The sequence below is a fragment of the Calypte anna genome, chromosome 10, assembly GCF_003957555.1.
Source record: "Calypte anna isolate BGI_N300 chromosome 10, bCalAnn1_v1.p, whole genome shotgun sequence".
Lineage (NCBI taxonomy): Eukaryota > Metazoa > Chordata > Aves > Apodiformes > Trochilidae > Calypte > Calypte anna.
This window is the reverse complement of record NC_044256.1, coordinates 8,789,152-8,814,591: the sequence shown is the minus strand read 5'-3', so window position 1 is coordinate 8,814,591 and position 25,440 is coordinate 8,789,152. Positions and strand designations below refer to the sequence as shown.

At 34.4% G+C, this 25,440-nt stretch overlaps 1 protein-coding gene across 2 annotated transcripts in view; it reads left to right on the top strand.

The window, feature by feature from the left end:
* Nucleotides 1-25,440, top strand: part of UNC13C (unc-13 homolog C) — a 107,814-nt gene that overhangs the window by 14,169 nt on the left and 68,205 nt on the right. Inside the window, exons 4-9 of one of the 2 annotated variants that reach the window (XM_008492046.2) lie at nt 4,741-4,819; nt 6,615-6,620; nt 9,427-9,498; nt 14,513-14,732; nt 18,145-18,372; nt 20,714-20,855. In XM_008492046.2, coding sequence (XP_008490268.1) covers nt 4,741-4,819; nt 6,615-6,620; nt 9,427-9,498; nt 14,513-14,732; nt 18,145-18,372; nt 20,714-20,855 — 747 coding nt within the window. The remainder of the gene's footprint in view (nt 1-4,740; nt 4,820-6,614; nt 6,621-9,426; nt 9,499-14,512; nt 14,733-18,144; nt 18,373-20,713; nt 20,856-25,440) is intronic. The other variant, XM_030456876.1, reaches the window with a different exon arrangement.

Sequence of the window (25,440 nt, the reverse complement as noted above, 5' to 3'; positions counted from 1 at the left end):
TGGATGTTTGGGCTTTTTGGTTGTTTTGCTGATTGATTTTTTTCTTTCTTTCTTTCTTGTTGAGCATTGTTTTACCTGTAACTAAGCTTAATCACATCAGGAATACATAGAGAGTAATTAATGGTTCTCCAGGGTCCACTGATAAGGTAGCAGAGAAGTGGGAGACAACTACAGCTTTTGTTCCAGAAAGATAGTTTGAGAACATGTTAATTTGTGTTGAAATACAGACCACTGACTAGTATGCTAAACAATAGAGGCCTCTGTGTCCTGCAGCTATAACAGCTGCAGATAATTCCTTGGATTTTAGTTGACTACTGCTATAAGGATCACATAAATTTCTCATGCAGAAAAGGTTATAATGGAATGAGTTTTATTCACTGCTGATGGAACTGCTCCTGAGAACCAAAGATCCCCAAGTTTCTCTCTTTAGTCTCTGTACTTTTACTTGTGCCACCTCAGATGACATTTTATTTCTACCATTCTTTTGCTGAGATTTTTAGATGCTTCTCAAAGATGCAATTTGTGTCTTCTCTTGATCTTTATGCTCATAAAAAGAAAATTCTAATATCAAAATCCTGGAGCTCTGTATGTGTATATATAATAGAAATACATAAGCAGCCTATGAATCCCTTTTTCTTACAGAATAGTGCAGGTGCATAACAAGGAGGTATGGGAGAAACAGATAACCTCCTAAAGTTATAGAATGTGTTAGTGTAGCATTGGAAAAGTGGTAATGCTCTTACTACTGAAATTAAACACTCCTATACTCTAGGTAAGTGCCTTACCCACTCAGGCAAGATAAGAAAGGGATTACCACTTTTTTTCTCTCTTGGAGCTAAAAGGTACTCTACAAACAGGAACAGAGGGATGCCTTCAAGAATTTTAATTTGGCCAACATGCAATTTAGGAATTTTGTGCAAAAATAGTGTCAGTATGGATTGACACATTAGAAGAATTCAATGAAAACCATGAAGAATGTAGGTTTTTTTAAAAAAACATCCAATTTCACAAGTAGAGTCATCTCTCTTTGTGTATTTGTCAGACTTCAGCACCTCAAAATTAGCATAACTACTTACTTCTTGCTTAGCTTTTCAAGAATTCCTGTTTAGAATTTTACAAGTCAGAATGATGTGGTTGCTCTGAGAGGTGCCAAGACTCTTTCCACTTGCTTACTATCAACTACAGAGTCCAATTAAATTTGTGCTTTTCATTTGAATGCACAGTCTGACAAAACTGAGGTGGATACCCCTTCAGTATAACCTTGGCATGCCAAAAAATTTCTGACAGCTACTTGATTTGGCCAGGATAACAAGTTTTCTTCTGTGGAGGGATTTGGCTGATTTTTCTTTAAGTTCTAAATGTACTTTTAGCTTATATTAAGGCTCTTTAATCCAACTTTCATTTTCAGAAAAAGTGCTAAGTGTTCCTTTCATGGCATTTTAATATACTGAGGACCAGAAAAGGCTGTAAATCCAGTCCTATAATTACTTTTATAAGGCTGGTATTTTCTCCCACTACTCATACACAATTTCAGCTTTCCACTCCAACACAAATTATGTGGATTTGTGGGTCTTCAGTGTGGTTGTCTCATAATTATTTTCATTAATTTGCTTGGTTCCATTTTATTTTTTTTATAAAGGCCACTGGCTACATCTTGTGATGGTTTTATATGGCAGTGATTCGTTTCTTCTTCCCTTCTTACCCATTAGTTCAATCTTCAAAAATTCATTTCAATTTTCCTGAGATCAGATCATCATTATAAGTTATTAGAAGCTGCCTAGGTGTTTTATTTATCACATTTAACTACAAAAGTTTCATTATGCTATAAAACACTAATCTAATCTGAAATATAAAGTCCTAAGAACCTCAGGAAAAGTATGCCATTAACCCAAAATATATATTCAGTACATATATTCAGAGTGACTTAAGAAGCAAATCAGTGAAACCTTGCTGCTTTGGTTTCATTATTATGTTCATCTGGAAACAAACTTGCTTACACAGAGCTTAGAGTGGTGATTTTTTGCAAAATTTTTATGCCTAGGAATAAAAAACAAGAGGAGAAAGTAAGAACTTTTAACTAGTAAGATTCTTGACACCACAGGGTTGTCTCATGAATTTTGCTGATTGAATCTTGTTTCTCAGTGCAAATAATAGAAGATTTTTGTCAAAGTCTTTGCAGTTCTCTTGATCTACAAGATTAATTTGATGTATAGATGATCCTGGACATTATATTTAAACATTTGAGCTTTAATATTTGACCGCTGTGATCACAGTACCAGTCTGTGGGATTTGAGTGTGCAGCAGTAGTTTTGGAGTCCTTATTTCTAGTATTAACTTTAACAGTTAACAGTTTCTTGATGCTAATTGATCTCTTGCATCCAAAACACTGATTTCAGTGTTATCCATGCTGCCATAGCTATTAGTTTGGCCTGGATCTTTGTTTTCCACTTTGTGGTTTTATAAATCTATTTTTTATTTCATTGTAGGGATTTTTTTTCCTGGTATCTAAAAGGGCTCTTTGACTTGAAGGATAGCTTCTCAAATTTGTTTTACAATGTATTCTGTCTGGAGAGCTCCTCACTAAGTAATCTCTTGGCCCAGATTTAGTCTGTTCATTTTATCCCTCTTTTGTTGTGCCCCTGCACTTGTGTCTAGCATATTTTAGGCTGGATTTTGACCAAGATAGCACTTCCATTTCCCTGCCAGTCAGAAACTGTATCCATCCATAGTGCTGCTGCCACCAGGGATAAACTTACACCAGAAACTGAAAGTATGAGAAATATTGAACAGAAGGGGAATACCTCCAAAAATATCGATGCCATTATGACATTTCTTCTTCTCTGATTTTAGTTCAGTTAAGCTTTTCCCAAGCTGAACTTTTGAAGACCCCCATCAAAAACTCTCCAAGAAAACAAATTTGCTGCTCCACATCTGTTGAATGTAAAGCACTGAAATGAGTACTACCTGTGTATTGCTGTGTCCATTGCTTCCAGAAGCATGTGGAATAGTAAGGGGACAAAATAGAACCCCATTTTATACCACATGAGAGAGAAAAATTGTTGTAGGTTTTGCCTTAAAAATAAAACAAACAAGCAATCCCAAGAGCAAATCAACCAAAAAAAAAAACCCCAAACCAAAGAAACCCCACTTATGTGGAGTCTCACCAAATGTCCATATATCCCAGCATCTTGCTCCTTCTGCTGGTGGTCTAAAGCAGATACCTTGGAAATGGTCAGAAAAGAGTAAGTAACCACAGCATGGTATTTCCTTAGGATACTCTCCTAGATTTCCAGGATTCTAGTAGTTCAAAATTCAGAGACTGATTTAACCAGAGCGGGTTTCCTTTTTTGTAACATCTGTTAATGTATTTCACTTAAGTCATTTGGAGTTCTCCTGTATAAATTCTGTTTGCTTGTGTTGATTCATCTTGAAAATATTAACAGTTGAAGTAGCAGAGTAGAAGAATCTTTGTGTCTGAATTGCTTAGAGTCTGGCATATTACCATAATCCAGCATTGGTCTCAGTTTTTATTAATATTACTAGGCTGTATATCATGAAAGCTGAGATCCCTGATTCATAATACCTTTTGGATTTTGCTGCACACATTGGAACCATAACCTCTATTTCCAACAAGAATCATCAGCCAGTTTTGTCTTGAATAAATATGGTACTCTGCTAGCAGGGAGGGGTTGCAATCCTCAAGTCAGAAATGGAGTGTTTGGGACAAAGAATTGACCCCTCAGAAGAAAGTGAAAACTCTGTAATTAATTTCAGTTAAATGTCTTTTCACCCAGTAATTGTGACATGCATAAAAAAAATTGGGGCTTTCAGATGAGAAACTGTTTGCTGTGACATTCCTTTTTTAAAATATGTAGAGAGGTAGAAATAAATATAAGAAAAAATATAAAAGCTTATTTGAGACAGTGTCAAAGAGGAGCGTGGAGAGGAAAATTTTGGGTCTTGAAAAATAGGGTCTACTTCTGTATGCTTCTCTGAGGATCTCAAAGTATCTCTGCATTAGATCTGACAAGGTACATAGCAGTCTTCCAACACACATTGTGGACAAAATGGAGGACCATAATAGCTGTAATACCTATTCTGAATAGTCAGGAAGAATGAGGCATATTGTTATTGAATCAGTATGTAGTCTTTTAAATCTCCTAAGCCTGTCTGCCTTTTATTCTTTGAAGTGGCTCCAAGCTGTATTTGAGATCTAATATGGGGTTTAAATGTATGCTTAATGAAAAACCTCAAACCAGGCAAGAGAAAATACTGATGGTCACCATGGAATTACCTTAAAATGTGACCAGTTCTGTTTTATACATTTACATGGACACACATGTTATTATGTATTTAGTTAGATATTTTACTCTTTGTATCTAATTTATGACACCAGTAATATCCTTTACAATGTTGGCATCTACCAGCTATAGAAGTCCTGTTGATGGAAAGCTATTCTAATTTCTACTTTTCTAAAGCTAATTTCTAAACCCATGGCAAAAGGCTTTAGGCATTATTAAGCAACCTTTCAGCTGCTCTTTGCTTTGGGTGAATGCCAGCAGAAAGTCAGCCACACCAAGAATTCTCTCATTAATCTTTGTCACATTTTAACACACCTTCTTTAGCTAATAACTGCTAATTTTGATCTTAACTGTAAATGCAGATATAACCAGTTCCTAAGGATGCAAACTTTTACAGCCTAGGTTTTTATTTTCTTCTTTGCATTTTAATCTCCTGCAGTGCTGGTCGTGGGCTCTATGGAATTGATAGCATGCCAGACCTCCGTAGGAAGAAATCTTTTCCCCTTGTTCGAGATGTGGTAAGTAATTTCTGATGCCATTATACTGTTGATTCATTTGCCAGTTATCTAGATCTATCTTGTAATTACTATTATGCATGTGAATGATAGTTTCTCAGCTATTGTTTTATGGAATAAAAGGTATCTTGAGAGAATGGATTGAGGCCAGTAAAAGTCAGTGATGCAGTTATTATAGTATACTAGATAAGTCTGAATATATCATTGAATATATATAGATATTACTTGTGGAATTCAACTAATGTGCATTTTGTGCAATAATAAATTACTCATTTTCCTATTGACTTAGCTTATGAAGGCAGATGTTATTTAGTGCTTGGGATACCAATTGTTTTGATTTATTATGATACTAAAAGAGGAAGAAAGTTCCTTTTTAAAAAACCAACCCTGTTTCAATAGTAATTTTTCAAAGATTTATGCATACTTTTTGTACAATATGAGCTGTTTTACTAGCAGTCATACCAGACAATAATAATTTAGGCAAATAAATTTCAGAAAGGTAAAAAGAATGGCAGTTCCTTTGAGACCTATTCTGAATCGCAGCTTAAACAAAATTAAGTAGACTCTCTCTGCTTGGAAGAATTTTAAGCCCCATTCACATTTCTCTTTTTCCAAAGAATCAAATTCACAGTTCACTAAAATAAATATTTAGTCTCTGGTACAGGTAAGCCCCCAAACCAATTTCTTATGGGAAAGAAGGGGCATCAGCCAAAGTGAATTATTACTATATTTGTCTTTAAATGGTCAATTTTTGTCAAATTGTTACTTGAATGTATTCTAAGCTCCTCTGTTCAGCTACTTTATAGTGATATACCATACTATCTGAAGAGAAACTGCACAGCAACCTTTTAGAACAGAATTCTTCCTGAAGTCAACAAAAAGTTGCATTTTATGACTTAGTAGAGCTTGCATTAATTGATAACTATCAAATCAATAGTCATATTGATGACCATCATATCAAGTCATTACACTGTTAATTGTATCTAGCATAATTTTTGGCTAGAGTACTTTTATGCATATTAAAGCACTTTGGTTTAGTCTTAATTGTTGGAAATGTTTACAGACAAGTATCCAGACTAAGTTGAGATTTCAGAATCTTAATATTAACTATTCACTTTGAAAAACACTGATGAACCTAAATTTGAAACAAATTCCCATTTTGAATGGTAGCATAAAATTTTCATTTTATTATTCATATACATCAACATTCCTGTTTAAGTATTAACTATTTTGCTGTTTAGTCACTGAAGAATAGTTATTCTCTTGAAAGTGTTCTCCCTTTAACAAGTGGCAGTTGCAGAGTTTTAAAACTGAAATTTATTCTGGAATTTCATCATTATGAATTTAGAGTATAGCTCCTAGGGTATATGTTCTTTCACTGTGTACTTCTTTAAGTAGTAAATTATATTACAGTTCAATTCTGCAGCTATAAGTATAAAACAATTTTACCAAGTTAAGAGGAACTTACTTCAGACTTAGTGTAGGTCATCTTCATCTTTGAAAGACTATTTGAAGGCATGTGCATTTTAAGCAGTCTCTCATGAGCTCTGATCATGTAGTTAGTGGATCCCAAAATACCTCATTTAAATTGTAAGAACTGATACATTATAAATAATCCTTTTTGTTTACTACTATGATGGTTTCAGAAATATAGAAATAATATTGCTATAAGTGCTAGATTTTTTTGACACTAAATGAATTAGATATCATGTTATATCTTATTTTTTATTGTTGCAATAAATATGAAAAATTATTAATATTTTTGTAATTTCTTTCCTATCTTGGCTGGATTTTTCAGGCTTTGGTAAGTTCTTTTATACTGATAAACATTTTTAAATGTTCATAATAACTCTTAGGAATTTCATTAATATCTAAATGAATGCCTGCATTTATCTTTCTTCCCTGCTGCTATTTAAAAACAGAAGGACAGTATGGAGAAAATTTTTCTTGCTGGATTCATAAGGTCTTAACTTGTTTCCCATAAATAGGTCTGACAGCATTTATTTTTCCCTTCCTCTTTCCAAAATACTCACCATTCATTCCTTCCTTCCATCCTTAACAACAGACACTGTTCTGTGTTCAGTGTTACAAGCTGTTGAATTATCACCAACTACTACATTTTAAAACAGAAACATTTTATTTATGGGCTGTTTCTTGAAGTGTTTCCTGACACCAATAGATGAATGAAATTAATCCTTATGAGTTTTTTAACTAAAAACTCTGTAAATTTAGCCCATAAGACTTTTATCATTACTGATTTTATCACAAATTCCTCTAGATATTACTTCTGTTATTCTTCCAACATCACAAACACTTCATTAAGAATCTCCTAATTATGTGTTTCTTATAAGGTTTTGTTATTTTATATAGGATGCTGCACTCTGATTTAAGACACATTTATGATTAAGGAGCAAATTGGTTAAAGTACATGATTCCAGGAGTACCTTTGGGAGAACTGGGCCTTAAGGGCACATGACAGTGTCAAAATTGCTTCCCTGCTTTCCCTTTTCTCACAAGAAACTGGATCTGTGTATTGACCTCCACTCAAAGCATGAAAATGCAGTTCTTCTGCTGGCTCATGTGCTTTGACTGATACATTGCTGGAGGACATAACAAAGTATCATCACCACCCTATGTTTAAGGTTAATATTATTATGTCCCTTGTATTCCTGCCCTGACAAGTAATCTGCATTGCTCTATAGCTTGAAATAGCTAGGACTGGTTATTCTAGACCTAAAAGAATTGAGTAACTGTCTAAGTATTAAGGACATGAAGATTAGAGGTCAAACTATAAAACTAGTTTGCCTGAATATGGCAGCTTTCCAAGACTTTGGAAAGAATCCTAGGCTTCGAGAGGGCTCAGAAGATGGATGCTTTTAAAATTCATCTCTTGCAACCTGAGTATGAAAATTATTTCTTTTCTTCCTAATGTTCCCAAAACATTTTTGCTTGCTATTTCTCACTGCAGTGTGTGAGTCCTGTAGCATTGCGTTTCATCAAAAGTTTGAAAAAGAAAAGTTCTGTTTTATTTAAAGCTCTAATTTTTTTTTTTATTTAAAGGCTCTGTTTTATCTTTCCTGTCACTTTATCAATCTGATTGGCACACCAATGGAATTGCCCATATTCACATAAAAGGAAAAAATGGTCACAAAGAGGCAGACAGAATTATTTACTTATTAATAACAGAGTGGGAAAACTAATAGTGAATTAATGGCATAGACTAGGTAAACTTTTGAGAGTTTAAAAGAAAAAAATAGGGTGGGGGTTCTTTGCATCTCCCATTAACTCTAATAGAACAGTGATGGGTCATGAACTTCCATGCTAAGGATGATGTAAAGCTAAATTGTTTCTGACCTAGTATGTATGTCACAAAAATAAGAATGTCATGTGGAAAATGTCACTGAGACTTGCTGCAATAGCTCTGTAATGGTGGACTCCAGAGACCTAATTCACAGCAAGGTGAAAATCTGTATCCTCACAACAAAGGCAATGACAGACTTATGGCTATTGGGTGGTATAAGTGATCATCCTCACAGTGCTAGACTGTGAGCACAGCAGTGTATGACAAAGCAGATGATGCTTTATGGAAGAACAGAGATAAAGCACAGAGATGCATGAGCCCAATTTTGCAGGTAAAATGCAGTAATGTAGTATTACTATGGTAAAAAAATTTTTACAGTGCTTCTATCAGGCCAAATGGGCTCCTGATAGCAGAAGTGACATTCAGAGTTGGAATATTATTTGGAAAACACAGAGAACTTGTTTCCCCAGGGTCTTTTTCCTTCTGATAATTGTACTCTCTAATTAATTCTCTAGAAGCTATTTAAATTACAGGGATATTGCAGTAATGGAGAAAAAATACTCATTTATTGTATATTAAAATTACTTTATATTACCTTTGAATGTGCTATAATAGAGCAAACTGGATTGTCTACAGCCAAAGACACGTAGACTTCAAAACTGGGAGGTGTTCATAAACCCATAATATCATGTGGGCAAAAGAGGACAGATTGAGGCAGAATTCCTTTTTTATCTCCCCCCAAGACGCAGAGTATTTCTCCATATAGCTATTTATTGTATTGAATTATTATTGTCTTTAAGGTAAGGATTACTTTTAGGTTTCCCTGCTTTTTAAAGTATCATTTTATGCATACTCACACAGTTTTAAATGCTCAGTCAGTTACAAAAATTATCCAAACTGACAGTTTGAACCATAAAACTATCACAAAATGATCTTCCATGTTACTGCAGGCACAGACAACTTCCAAATTAGGGCAGGATGCCTATCCTTGTACTACATTAATTTGGTTGTCAAAGTGGAAAAACAGTGACAGCCTGTGGTTTAAAAAAACCTGAGTCAGAAAACTGAATTACAGGTTTTATATTAGAACTGGCAGTTCAGCAGGCACTGCTGAAAGAAACAGTAATGATGAAGGAAAGGGTACTGCAACCCTAAAAGTTGTGTGCTGCAAACATTAACTGAAAGTTTATGTAATTCCTGCAGTTTTGCTTATATACAATGGTGTAACCACATAATACCTGACTTCCATTAGATTCAGCAATTGAAGTTACTAGTTTAATTTTTACTGTTTTGCACTTGCTTTAAACAGACCCTTGCAGCTCGAAAATCTGGGATTTCCATGGGAATGCTCATCCGGACCTCCGTAGACAATGATGAAATGGTAAGGGGCTTCAGTTTATGTCATTTAAATAATGGGTGTTTTTTTCAGAAATTATTTAAGCCTTAGACACTCCAAACTGAATGTTTAAGCATTCCCATTTTTGCATAGGAATTCTCAGGGATCTTGAGCAGAATTTTCTGCAGATCCACAGTTAAAAGATCAAGTTTGTTTCTACTCATATCCGTGACAGTCAGGAGACATGAAGTGAGAAACCTTTGTTTTACAAAATAATTTTAAATTGTACAGCTGCACCAAAATTTATCTGCAGTCTTTCAATTAGAATAACACATATAATTCTAGATGAAGAAATGCTTAATTCATGCAAGTGACAAGAAAAGTATTTTCAAAAATCATTCTCATAGCAAGTAAAATCTATTTGTTGTGGTTTTCCATTACTGACTTGACATATTTTGGAAAAGAAATTTACTTTAAACAAAAACTCAACAAGTACTATTTTGTTCAGGAATACTCAATGCAATATAAGCTAATTCACCTGTCTGAGTTAAGTAAAAGCATTCATTTGAAGGAATAAGGGTCCATTTTGTGTTCCTTAAATTGCTAATGCAAACATAGGCTTCTAGAATGTATCCTGCAGTGAAAAACACAAAGTCTGGCATTTTTCTTACACTGTTTTTAACCTGCATAGTAGAACAGAACAGAATATGTTGACAGATATTTTGGGAGCTGTATAGTACAACTGTACACTCATCCATCACTTTTTTTCTGATTTATTGTGAACTTTCTGTGCTTATATGGTAATCATAAAGGAAAAATTCCATAGTGCACAGGGATGAATTGATGAGGTGGGAAGCAGCTACTGTTTGAAATTATCTTTCTGTAGGAGTAGTGCTTATTTTGTTCTGCAATCTGAAAATAGCAGCACAACTTGATAGAATGAAGAACTGTGGAATCTTAAGAAGCAGTTAAAGGCTGATGGAAAATAAAGAGAAAAAGCTTGCAATGAGTGCAAAATAACAACTTTTTCAATCCATATTTAAGTTCAGTAAAAGGCCTAAGATACGCCATATGCTTTACTAAAAGATGCCTACTAAAAAAAGAAATAAAACTATTTATAACTATTACTGCTTTATATGAAAATAAATACAGGTTCAACTGTTTATTTGAATGCCTTCCCTAATGCAAAAACTACCATGCTGTGACTTCAGAGGTCAAAAGGTACAAGTTTGGGAGATAATATGGATTGCCAGCAAAAAAAAAATGCAGGATAAGAACAAATAATTTGGACTGCACTCAGAGATTCTGACTTAAGTTTTACTGTTGAGGAGGAAAAAGGAAGGCAGCAAATCCCCCTGGACAGCTCAGCCCAAAAATTTCTCTGGTGCTTCCTGGCCCTGAGGGTAAACTACTGAATTATGGTTCAGGAGAATGGAAAGAGAAAAATAAGTTGAATGTAAGTTTATACCACTATACACTTTGGCCTTCATTTTAACCAGGCCATGTGGAAACTTGTCTACCAGAAATTCAAATAAAACATAAGTCCAAAGGCAGACAACAAAAATTTTAGATATGTGAAAGTTCATTTGGTGAGATCATGTAAACAACCAATTCATGGAAGAGGTAGATAAGAGAAACCAGAATCTTATGCCAGCCCTCACTAAACATAGTAAAGGGAAGTGAGTACTCTTTCAAGGATAAATGTAATGGTACATCCAGTAAAACTACTGTCAAGATCTTGAAAATAAGTGAAAGGTTGTACTTTCTTACTTGGTCTGTAAGTAGGTATCAGAACTCAGTGCCCTAAAGCATCATTAAAACTGTGTAAAGCAAGATCTGGAAACAGAAAGAACAAGACCTTTTCAGGAATAAAGGAACTCTTCAGATACTCTCCACAAAACCAGATGAAGTAGTGCAGTCAGTGATGAGAGCTGAGGAAGAAAATCCCCTTTGGGCAGTTATGTCTCTGATTTAAGGTTTTTCTGGGGTATTTTTCTCCCTCATCTTTGTCTGGAAATAATATTAGTGAATCAGGGGAAAACAGATTATTTAGCTGATTAGATTCAGTGTGGAAATTCTTTGAGCTAGTGCCTTTTATTAAAGTTCAAATGCCACTTACTCCAAAAATTAAAACCTGAGGTTAAGGGCTTTGAGCTTTGCCACCTGGCTTTACTGTTTTGATGTAACACAAACATGACACAGTGAGTTTGTGTGTGCCCAGGCACTGATCCAGAGACACTTTATGCGAAGTGTTGACTCCAGTAACAGTGAAGCTTATGTTTTCAGTTGAGCATTCATTTAATTGTTTTGCTGAACAAAGAGGCAGAGCTGCAAGTTTGTGAAAACAGTAAGTTGATGGTATTGAAAAAGTATCTCAAATACTATACGACAGAAATAAACTTCATGTCAGAGGATAAGCAGATAACTAAAATAATTCTCCTATATATTAACAGTGCTAAATGTTGCCATACCCAGAGTTCAGGGCATGCATACAGTGGATTCATTTAAACAGAGAAAAATGTTAGGAATGAAAGTCTCTAGATGGTAAAATAAATAAAATTCTCCTTTACAAGTGTGGTTTGCTTTATTAACAACAGAGGAAAGATCATGTTCAGCAGCAAAACCGTTCTACAAATTGTGTCTTTCACTTGCAAACTCCATTTACTCTCAGATGTTTATTTGTAGGCCTGTCAAGCTGTGCCAGTTCATGACTTACTGCCATTGCACAAATAGGTAAAATCCTGAAATTATTTATCCTGTGAAAAAAACAGTGAAGCTGAACAGGGTGAACTGATACTGCTTGAGTGTAGGAATGCATCAGCGTGATCAGCAAAGGGATCTGTAAAGAGCTGAGAGTTTCTGAGAAACACGATGCATAAACAAGCTGCATATGTTCATTTTTAGGCTGGTTTTGAAGTTTTCTTTCTGATCCCTGTAGCTGGTAGGCTGTGACATGGGAGGCAGAGGGTAGAGAAATGCACAAAGATGAAGTCTGCTGAGTTAGGTGACCTTGAGTAGCCCAGTCACTCAAGGGTCTGTCAAATTAAACCAATGCAGACTTGTGCTTGCTTTCAGGGGAGTTACTGAATGGCTAATGGTGTAGAATAGGCTAAAAAAGCATGCTGGAGAGCAATTTCCTGTTTGTTTTGGTCATTCCTATTATATAAGATTCTTCTCTTAGCTCAATTCTACAGTGTTCTCAAAGGTGCTAGGGTCAAATGTCCCTGAAATATCTGACCAGATTTGGTCAGGATTCACAGGATAACTTGCTTTTGACAAGTGTCTAAGAACTTCAGTAGAAGTAAGTAGAAGCAGAAGTAGAAGTAAGAGCTCTCTTCAGTAAGAGCTGTTACAGACTAAGCTACTTAATATTTGCTTTTGTTATTTGAAGGGTTTAACTTATGAATCTGTAGATTTATGGCTACATGGTAATGGTTTTCCTGTGGTGTCAAAACTCTTTTAATTGATGGCTGATTATGCAGCATTACACAGACCTACACAGAAAAAAATGTTTTCTTCTTATCAGACAATTTATTATTAGCAGAATGTCTCACATATTTGAGCAGAGATGCAGATACATAAAGCCAAGAGCATGTCAGTATGCTTTTAAACAGGCTTGCATTTGGCAGGTACTTACCACAGCTGCATATTAAAATTAGAAAGTGCTAATAGATAAATAAATAAGTTAATAAATAAAAGTTAAGTAAATTTAAAAAAAAAAAAAAGGTAATAAATAAGTTATCCTTGCTTTCTCTACTATCAGAACTATGGCAATGATGCTAAAGCTCATATGGGTAAACCACACAAATTCCAGAATCTTGTTACCCAGTTTGGTACAAACAACCAGACAGCATTACAGTTACATGGCCTTGTATCCACTCAGGGTGAAGTTATGGTAGGACAAACAGACTTTTCAGAGATATTCTATTTCTTTTAATATGTTTTCTTCTTCCTAAAGAGAAAAGAAGGAAACAGTTCCTAAAGGAAACAGTTTCTTCTTTTATAAGGGAACAAGTCTGAACCATCTAATACATTCATGGCAGCCATATGTGCATTTAGTGAAAAAATAAATAAGTAAACCAAGTTCACGTTTTTATGTGGTGTCAAGTGCTGCCTACACAGTGTTGAGTTTTTCTTATTTCAAGTAAATCAACAGGACTTAGAAGATCTGGTTGCCTGAAAACAAAGCTTGACTAAACAAACTATACTGTTGTAGCCATATAAACCTATCTTTTTTATGCAAAACTTCACAGACTGCTTTTACCTTATTAAACACAAGTTCTCAGGTTGTTTGCTGTACTTGTAAGTGAACAGCTGAAAATCATTCTCCTATTAGAACTGCTCTTGGATCTTTAGTCAAAACAGACAAAGAAATCAGTGTGGATTTTTGAGAGCATGGATCATTCTTCTTTATAGCTAAAAAGCATCTTGGTGCTTAAAAATAAGTGGTGAGTATGCTATTGTAGAAGCACAGAAAAAATGGAACTGTAAAATTGGTCCACTTTTATTTTAAGATATTTTATAGCATTATTTTATAGCATAAGTGTCTATATAAGGATATAGATATATACATGTTATATATATGTTATATATGTTATGGATATATGTGTTATATATATTTTATATATATTATAATATATATATATATTTATAATCTAAGCACATTTTATGCAGAATGACTAAGTTCCTCTAGGAAGTATCTAAATATTCAGAAGTAATGTGCTAGGTAGGTAGTTACTTAAAATGCATCAGTTAATGTAACATTAATGAATTTTTAAATTTCTGCCTCAAAATATAAAAAATATTTAGGACTCTGTTAATTGCCTGACCTGATTCCAGCTTAACTCTCCTGTTTCAATCATCAGTCAAAACAGTAATTCAGGGTACTTTTATCTTCAAAGAGCAAGAGAAAACAAATGTTTTCCAGATTGTTTTATACTTCTATGTATGTTCTGGTATTTTGTAACACTGCAAGTGTAATGACATATGCTTCAGCTCCAGTTTACTCATATTAAAGTCTTCAACCAAAGTCTTGCTAAATTTTTTTTCTTACCAACAGAAAATACATGTCTTCAAGAAGACATTGCAAGCTTTGATCTATCCAATATCATCAACTACACCTCATAACTTTGAAGTTTGGACAGCTACAACACCCACATATTGTTATGAATGTGAAGGTCTACTTTGGGGCATAGCCAGACAAGGGATGAGATGCACTGAATGTGGTGTCAAATGCCATGAGAAGTGCCAGGACCTCCTAAATGCTGACTGCTTGCAGAGTGAGTATTTCCTGAGAGCTAAAGCTTTGCAGTATTTAACACCTTTTGAGGTCATCAGCAATTGGTGAAGGAATGTTGATTCTCACTGCCTGACACCTAACCAGAAACTTTATGAAATACCTGCTGTTGATTTACATTTCTGCTTGGAACATGTTTAATGTTGCTGGTATGTTACAGGAGCATCACACAGTGTTTGGTAACATCAGCGTATTATTTACTTTCCTCTGTCTATGGCAACACTCAGAGCAATTTGTTACATGACTTAAACCCTCTTTTTTTGTTTAATCACACTACAAGGAGTGTCAAAGGAAAGATAAAAAAATAAATTTCTGGTACTTATTCTAGTCACATTAATATGTTGCAAAATAGATAAGAATATGAAACAGTAAGTAGGACCTTGTACCTTCAAAATACCAAGTCATGATTGCTAATTTAGACTGTAGAAATTAATTTAAATCTCAAGATCCTTAAGGTCAATATCTAGGCATGTTCTAAATTGGGTTTTGTATTACCCTCACTAGAATCCTTATCCTCAACAAAATACTGGTTTCTGGTAGTAGGTGTAGTATTAAATCAGAACTTATTTCAGTCATGTTGAGCCTGTAACATTCCCTAGGGTAAAAGGTTTGTTAACTTCCTGTGCAATATACATTACAATATTGTTATAATGAGTCTGATCAATACTGCACTAGAAGAGCTGTTGGTAGACTGCCAGCAATAGAGGATTGAAGAAACAGCTGCAATAATATAATATACTATAGATAGAAAGCTATGGTGACTTTTCAGTAAAACTTCCTTTAAGTTGTATTTTTAACACATTTCATTTTTATATATACTGTTAAAAATCAGCAAGGTTTTCAACAGGAATGCATTATTGCTGTTCAGATTGTGTCTGTGGTTTATCATTTCCTTATGAAATTGTATCTGTGCTTCTTAAGGAGTAGCAGTAAATAAGAGAATATGAAAAATGTTGCTTTCCTGCATCTTTTAAGAACCACCTGTTATGCTTTCCAGGCAACAACACAATAATCATCACTTTTGTGATAAATTCACTAGAGAATTCTTTAGCATTTGGTTTCACAGTAGCACTTAACTATTTTTCTACTAATTCTTAATTTTTAAGTGTAGAAAATCCTTAAACCACTAGAACTTTCATCTTTCACATTCAAAAAAACTAGGTACGCAGACCAAGAGATTTCCAAAATTTTTCAAGAGTTAATAGCCATGGAAAACACCTTGAGGAAGCCAATATATTTCAGCCTTTTTCACAGTCTGGAATCACTGGTATCTGATATCTCATACATATTTATATATATTTATATTTATATTTATATTTATATTTATATTTATATTTATATTTATATTTATATTTATATTTATATTTATATTTATATTTATATTTATATATATATTTTGTTCTGTGCTGAGAAACCTTCAGATAGAATGAAAACAGTAAACAAAGCAAAAAAAAAGAAATTCTGTAATATTTCACTGAGATTTTTGCTGAAGGATGACACTTTCCAGCTCTATAGACGCTGATAATTTTTTCTTTAGACACAGCAATCTGAGAGTTCCTCAACAAAAATAGCCCTGAAAAGAATATAATGGTATCTGGTCTAGAGAAAGAATTGTGTTCCTTTGCAAAGCAAGTTGTTCATCATAATTTTGTCTTAATTTTACTATCCATCTGAAGAGAATGGTAAAACTCAAAGTAATATTTTGATCCTCCCAGGAGCTGAGGATGGCTAGTGGCATGTTTTCACCTTTTTGAAGACTGAAGTACTTACTGCTGTCGGTAGTAATGATGCTGACAGTGGTCACACTCAGTGCATTGAGCCTTCAAATAGTGTTTAACAACATGAACTAAAGATCAGCAATACCCTTAGGAAGTGGTACTGTGTCATTGATTATAAAACTTGTACTATTCTTGCATCTTGCCTTATATGTCAGACTTCTCAAGAGCTGAAGTAGCTCAAGAACTTGTTAGCTTGTCCTTACTGCAGGAATTTCAAATTTTGCTTCCAACATTTCTAATACCATTCTGCCCATGCAAGTCTGATGTTTCTTTCCTCAAGAAAGAAATATCCTTGCAATCCACTCTACTGCAAGGTAGACTTTTTTTTTTTTTTTTCAGGAGTACACTTAGGTTACATACATTATCTATTGGAAAGGCATTGATCAGAAAGTCTTTCCTCTGGAACAGTAGGGTCATTTTATGAGAACTTCACATTGGTCTTTAAAGGGCATCTAAGACCTGGTATGATTTTTAGAGAGAGAAATCTCTCCAGAGCTCTTATGGGAAGGCCTGTGAATAAAATCTGTAACATGGTCTCCTTAAAATCTGTTTTTGGTTTTTTGGTTTTTTTTTTAAAACCAGCATTAACCATAGTGATTTTGATGTAGCTCTTTCCAGAACCTCTTTGTGCTCACTAAATGCAGTAATCCTTGCAGAAATTTCCTGGGTGGCTCCAGTATTTGAATGATTGGAAAAGTATTCCCTTAAACCCTTCAGCTGCAACCTGAGTATAATCTCATGCATACTCTTTGGGAGCAAGGACATGGAAGATTGGCTGAAACAGCCAGCAGAAGGTTCTGCTGTTAACTCTGAGCTTTGACACTTTGTTCACACATGATGTTCAAGGAAGGGATAGAGTGAATTGCTGAGTGAAGATGTCAGTGTTACAGAATTGTTTGACAGGGTAGACACAAACTAATCTAAATTTTTAAATCCAGTGAATGCTTTTGGAGTTTTTTTAGATTTTGAATGCTTTGGTAAGTGGCTTTGTTTAAATGAACACGGTTCCAGGAAGGAATGAAAAACTTTATGTGTGCAGACAGCATCAGCAAACATTGAGATGTATCTAGAAGCAGTGAAGAAAGCATGTGAAGCTGCTGTGCTCTTTTCTTTCTACTGTTCACTAGTTTTCCACAATGGGAGAGCACAGCAGGAGTCCAGGTTAATGTCCTTACTATAAAAAAGCAAAAAAACCAAAACTTAATTTAAGAATTATTCATATATGTGTTACTGAAGTTTAGCTAGTAACAAAGGCAAAGGACAGAACAGACAGGCCCAGATACTGCACGCTTGTACACTCCTTTCTGGAAGAAGCAGTATGCCTACATATGTAAGAAAAGTTGCATGTTTGAATGCTCTTACAGTACTGACCAGTACTGAATCAAAAAATCATTTCTAGTTATAATGCATAGATGGTTGACTATGATATTAACCTACCGTGTTAAATTAAATCAATTGATAATTTTACGTGTTGTAAAGAATACATGTAAGAGGCTTGGTATTGTTGAGATAAAACATGTGTTGTCTTTGAGTACCAAGAATTGGCTGTACACCCTCAAGAAGAAAAAGAACTAAGCAACTTTTATAAATTGGTATTGACATTTTCTGTCATTTCAGGGGCTGCTGAGAAAAGTTCCAAACATGGTGCAGAAGATAAAACACAGAATATTATCAGTGCTATGAAGGAAAGAATGAAGATTAGAGAGAAAAACAGGCCAGAGGTGTTCGAAGTGATCCAGGAAATGTTTAATATTTCCAGAGAAGATTTTGTACAATATACAAAAGCAGCAAAACAAAGTGTTTTGGATGGAACATCTAAATGGTCAGCAAAATTAACCATAACAGGTAAATTTTCTTCTGAACTGATTGCTCTAAGAGTTTTTCCTTCCTATTCCCCTAGTTTGAAGAATAAGAGATCTATTATGATTAAAGATTGAATTACATATGCTCTCACTAAAAATTTTAGTAATTTTTTTTTGTGAGAGACAAAAAGCTTTTTGTGACATTAATTAACACTTTAAAAATAAAATATTATCTCATCTTTATTTCATTTATTAAATTTTCAGGTTTAATATATATTTCATGATGTAGATGATGTATTAGTGCATCATCTAATCTGTGATACATCTTGTAATGTGTTACATGTGTGTAATTTGTAAACAGATAAATATATTTGGATTATGTGCTCTAAATATTTTACTATAACCACTTCAGATTCCATGGCAAATTTTTTATGTGTCAGGGAGAGGCCATTAAGAGATAGAATTGCCATTTCTATGGCTGAAAAGTAAAGTTGGCATTCACGTGGGAGTGGGGAAAAGTATTTGTCAAGTAGAGCATGAATTAGTTACTCTGTCAGAGTTGGTAGGTGTGATTTTAGCTATGCATGGCTCTGGAGTCCAAACTAAAGCCTATCACATCTGAGGCAGTATATAAACTGTATATGCAGCTGAAGAACACAGATATGTGCCCAAAGAAACTTAGCAGAAATCTGAGATTGGGAGCAAGATGGTATCAGGAAAAGCAGAGGCTATGGTTGTGGGATAGTGCATGAAAAAAAAACCAAACCAAAACAAAAAACTGTTGAATTTTGGAAGAGCTACCTAGCACTGGGGACATGAAGAGATATGTCAGGGAAAATATGTAATTCATATCCTTATTTTTAGTAAATAAGTGCAATAGTTAACAATTCTTGAAGACATTTTTAAAGCTGGCATTTTTATGTCCTGCATAAACAGGAGAGGGATCATTCCTTTATAAAAGGTTCCGTTTGGATTTATAGTGAATGGCAAGACAAAATAGATTTTGTTTAATTCCTAAGAGTCTTTTCAGGAATCAGACATGTAAAAAAGTATCAAACTTATTTTTTCACTGAAGTCATAAGATCTGATTGAACCCACAGCAGGAACTAATCTGATGAGTAAGAGGGTGCCATTTTTATGTAATCGTTTTTCTAAGAATACTGAGGGAATTTCATTATCCCAAATGATTGACATAATATGTTAACTAAATTTTACTACTGTAATGGTTTAAATAGTATTTGCAAAATAATAAAACCAAGCTCTGCTGATGCTGGGAGCCATGGCCAGTGTTTTGGCTTCAGCTTCCTGGGTTTGGTAGGCTGCTATCTGACAGTTCTGCTTTCTCTTGTGATTTCCACTTTATGAATTATGATGGAAAAGCAAATTGAGTGTATTTGTAACATAATGCATATACATTAATTATACACCCACGTTAAGTGACAGAAAGAGTAATTGTTTTTCTGAGAATGTGGAGGGAATTTCATTATCCAAAATGATTGACACAATATGTTAACTAAATTTTACTACTGTAACAGTTTAAATAGTGTGTGCAAAATAATAAAACCAAGCTCTGCTGATACCAGGAGCCATGGCAAGTGTTTTAGCTACAGCTTCCTGGGTTTGGTAGGCTGCTATCTGATACTTCTACTTTCTCCAGTGATTTCCACTTTTATGAATTATGATAGAAAAGCAAATTAAGTGTATTTGTCACAAAATGCATATACATTAATTATACACCCACATTAGATGACAGAAAGGCTGAGAAATACATAAATAGTTAATGATAATTGATCTGAACTGCCACTCTGTCTGTGATGAAATAGAAAGTATTCTGAAAATCCTCATAGTGCATCTCTTACATGAGAAAAATAAATGCAGAAGTCATAATCATGTCCCTTATGATTATTTTCATCATCCACTGGGCAAATTTTGGAAAAATTGAGGTTTTATTTTGGAAATTCTAGTTTGGATTCTTGGAAAAAAGAACTGAAATAATTATTTATTTGGAAGGAGGGAATGGAAATTTAGGAAAATACTAGACTCAAGCCAACATTATATTATATTCCATGCTGATTAAACCAGTTTGAGAAGAGTATCTGAATTATGCATGGCAAGAAAAATGTTTATTTTGTCTCTGTACTGAATCCTTACATTTATTACTCTATTAAACCATATCTGAACATTTTGTACAGTCCAGAGGGGCAGTAAGAGAAGCCTTGACTATCTCTGGATAGACAGATGCTGGGAAGATTTATCCAGAAAGCTTTATTTCAGGAGCCCTCAGTCTGAGGTCTTTGTTTCCTGTTGCTGTTTTTACTGTCTCATTTATTTCTTGGCAATGAAAGCTGTGAAGGCTTAAGCCCATTTTTTTCCCTTTGTTGCAGTTCTTTGTGCTCAGGGCTTACAGGCTAAGGACAAAACTGGCTCAAGTGACCCATATGTTACTGTGCAAGTTGGGAAAACCAAGCGGAGAACAAAGACTATTTTTGGAAACTTGAATCCAGTATGGGATGAAAAATTTTATTTGTAAGTATTGAAGACTCCTGTTTTTCATTTTTTTTGTCATTTTTTTTGTTTTGTTTTGGTTTGGTTTTTTGAATTTACATTTAGGAAATATAATGCTACTATGTGCAATATTTACTAAATTTGAAAATACTTCTTGTCTGTACTATCCAAATTCATAGCATTAATGAATTAGCAAGTTTTGAATGGAGAAAGCATAGAAGTTTATTGTGACTGTATCATATAGTAGTCATACATCTCATGATTATGTCCTCTGTTGGTGGTGTCTATTTATTCTAATTTTTTAGTGACCTTAAGTAACAGTTTTCAGACTTTGACCTTTCATACCAAATGTTGTCACTATGTCTCAGATGCTGACCTTACAAGTTAAATGAGTGTTTTTCATTCAACATCACAATCTTCTTAGGTGGAACTTGGAACTTTGCTAGTAACTGGCATGCTTCAGGCTCTGGGCTGGGCTGTTGGTAACATCTGTCCATTCCAAGACAGGGTTGTCCAGAAGTGTGATGCAAAGAATGCAGAATGATCCTCCTGTCTCCTTTTTCTGACCAAAGCCTTTGAGATGAATAGGATGTAGGGGGGGTTGTCAGAATATCACCAAAGTTCAGTGTATCACCCTGGCTGCAAAGTAGATGTTTCCATCTGTTATATGCTGGCTAGGGTTTGAATATGATTTCATGCAAGTTCTAGTTCTGGATCTGTGTTCCCAGAACTCCCTTCAGGAAGACATAATTGCAGTACAGGAAATGCCAAGCCTCAGATACTTCACTGTTCCTTTCTTAAAAATACTGCCTTAGACTACAAGTTCCTGACTGAGAATATGACCAACCAATCAGTACATGCAAACTCCTCCAACCTTTTGGCACTATGTTATAAAAGCCTAATATGTTTTTACCTAATAGTGCTATTCAAAACTAATTTGGTATAACTTGATGAAACACTGATTCAGTGAGGATAAAGATGATGTGTCATTTTTATAAGCAACAGTGAATTTATGAAGCAGCATCAGAACAGCTCAGGATCCTGAAGACAGCAAAGTCAAGTTTTAGAAATTCTACTTAGTCACAATGTGCAAGAGACTGTTTCAAAATAATCACTCACTGCAATGTAAAATTGTCGTCAGGCTACAACATGTTTAGTTTCTTCTTACATTCCTTTCCTCAAGTAAGGAAGATAAAAGTTGTCATTTTTATTATTGCAAAAACAATGGAAAAAATTATGCTAGGGCTTAGGCATTTGTAATACAGCTCTGTTTTCTTCAAAAAGATGATGTGTCATAATACAAGAAGTTGCCTTATTATCTGTCACAACAGCTATTTTCCTTCCTTGTTTTTTGACTGAAATCTCCTACCTTATTCCCAGGGAGGTTATTATTTCACCAGTGAGTTTGAGATAGTTATCACCCAAGATACCTTTTCTATTTGTCTGGAAAAGGTACGGGGTAATCCAACTACATTAAACAATGTATCTCTATTACTTTCACAGATTCAAAGGCCAGTACTAGAAATTAATAGCTAATTCAGAGAAAAAACACACTCAGAAACTTTTACCAGACTTCTCCTATACAGATCATGCTCTTTTTTTACAGTAATTTGTGCTGCTTCAGTTACAGTTGAAGTGTCACACTTCATTGAATGACTGTGAGTAACCAAATGTAGGAGATTAATGAATTTATTGCATTTGATTGTATTATCTATAATTCCAAAATTATATATTTTTTCAGGTATCACTTAGTATCATCTCCTGCTCTAGCAATAACATTAATTAAAAAAAAAAAACAAAAACAACAAACCCTATTATAGCATAAGTCTCCGTCTGCCTTGAATTTAATAAATTTTCAATCATTTTTATAGCACTCGTACTTCCTAAAATAGTTATTTAACTTACTTAAAGTATTGGATTCCAGTGGTAGACATATGAGAATTTCTAAAGTGTATAAAATAAACTATAAATATTTAGCCAGAAGATTAAATCTAAAGTAGATAGTTACAACTATTTCTGTGACTCAGGAAGTGTTATACAAATTGGGCTCTACTTGGGATATTTGATAGTCCTGTTTAAATTCAAATACGAATCATAATTTTAAGTCCTAAATAATAAATTGCTAGAATAAAATGTGTTTCAAAACCTTTAAATCATATATTTACTCGTAAGACCAAAGAATTCATTTAAATCTCCCCATCTGTTCAAAAGCAAGGACTTGGAGAAAACACTGGTTTCCCACTGTGCATTTGCTCTGTCAAAGCAGACAGAGTGAGGGCAGTGCTCTGGTTTGCAGAATCAGACATAACTCTAATGGCTGCATGATAAGCAGAGGTTAAATGTTTCTGACAAAATATAATCTAACACACTGTTAAATGATCCTGGGATAGATTTTAACATGGCAATTCATAAACTATAACTAAATTGTAGCTTACAGACAGCTGCGTGCATCTCAGTGAAAAAAAACAAGCCTGTCAGAGGAAGAACACATCCTTGAAATCTATATTTTTTGTACACAAGCTAGTGAGGTAAATAGGCCAGCAGATGCTCCTTGAATGAGAATGCCACATAGGTGTTAAGGGCTTTTTTCCTTTCTATTTGTATTGTTAGAAAGGAGATAACAGAGCAAGTTGTGGGGTGTTGATTTTTGGGGGGATTTTTTGGTTTGGTTGTTTGTTTTTTTTTTCAATAAAACATCAGTGATAGAAGAGTTTATTCAATGCCAGCACAAAGGAAGAGTCATGCAGCTATTTGTCACTTTTCTCTTTCTCATTAATTGTGGTGTCTGGTATGGGAAAGGAGACTGTTTTTTTATTTTTTTAATTACAAGGAAGAGATGTTTTGGCTGAATAGTTTTCAGCTTTGTGAAAACTTATAGATCTACAGACTATAATAAATGTCTTGTTCATTTTTATTGGTTTCTTCACCACTCATTTCAAGAATTGATTGCTGAAATATGGAAATCAGCTTATTTCTGGCAGTGTTGTCTAACAAGCACATGTCTCCAAATTGCCTTTCAGGCTCTGGAGGTTTCATTTCCTCTGGCCACTCATTAACACCTCAGATACAATTGTATAACACAAACATGTTTCACAGAATCATAGAATGTCAGGTTGGAAGGGACCTCAAGGATCACCTGGTCCAACCAGATGATTGTATAAATATATAATATATATGGTATATGTATATATTTATATATAGATATATATAAAACAGGGTTATTATTTTACATATTAATTCAATTTTGGCTCTGTGGCTCTGATAAATAGCTTCACTGGTTATCTATTACTTCTTTTAATGCATGAAAACATTTTATCTAATTGATCTAAATTAGACCAGTGGCAAGGGTTTTTTGAAGACTATAGTTACCACCTGGCCAAAGTAGCAGTTGTCACAAAACTGTTAGACTTTGATTCCTGACATTCTTGATAGACTGAAAACATCAATGTAGACAAAAACTGAACCTCAATTTTTCCAAAATTTGCCCAGTGGATGATGAAACTATTCATGAGGGACATGATTATGACTTTTGCATTTATTTTTCTCATGTAAGAGATGCACTATTTCAGAATACTTTCTATTCCATCACAGATAGAGTGGCAGTTCAGATCAATTATCATTAACTATTTATGTATTTCTCAGCCTTTCTGTCACCTAACGTGGGTGTATAATTAATGTACATGCATTTTGTGACAAATACACTTAATTTGCTTTTCTATCGTAATTCATAAGAGTGGAAATCACTGGAGAAAGTAGAAGTATCAGATAGCAGCCTACCAAACCCAGGAAGCTGTAGCTAAAACACTTGCCATGGCTCCTGGCATCAGCAGAGCTTGGTTTTAATGTGTGTATTTTAGCAGATAATATTGGGGGAAGGTATTCTCTAGCAATAAACAGCATTGATATAGATTAGAGATCACAGTGGTTTAAACATTTGTGGTAGTCAGAGAAGTTGTTCATCTGCTTCAGATTTCAGCCCAGGATTTCTGACTACGGAAACATCTCTGGCAGCTATTTCAGGCATCCAGCTGTGGATGTTCTTTCCTTAGAATTAACTTAAAGGGCAGCACTCAGTTTATTTATACTGAAAAGTAGTGATTAGTGAATTCATGTAAAGCAATGATCTCTATTAACAGCCATGTATAGGAAATAAATGCAAGAGGACCTTACCAAATTCCTTTCCTACGTCATTTTAGAAATTCTTGATCAAGAACTGACTTTTCCAAGAAGTTTTATCTTCACTGTGTCTGAAGTCAACAAGATTGTTTAACTGTTTGAATGGTGTTCCAGTTTACAGTAACACCTGAATAGAGTCTTGTGAGAATTGTTGAAATAGCTTAAAGTTTGTTTTATAAGCAAGAGTATATATCAAAGAATTATATTGCACAAAGCCAGTTGGGTAATAGAAACCTGCAAATTGGTTTTCTGGAGCTACCCATTCTAGAAGTTCTCCAATAAGCAAGCAAGCCTCTGAGAAACATCCTACTAATTAAAATAACTATCTTACAGCTTCAGCCCAAGACAAAAGAGCAGAACACCTCTAACAACTAATTAAAACAATAAAGTATTTGTTCAGCAATAATGTTTTTTAGTTTCACAGTACAGC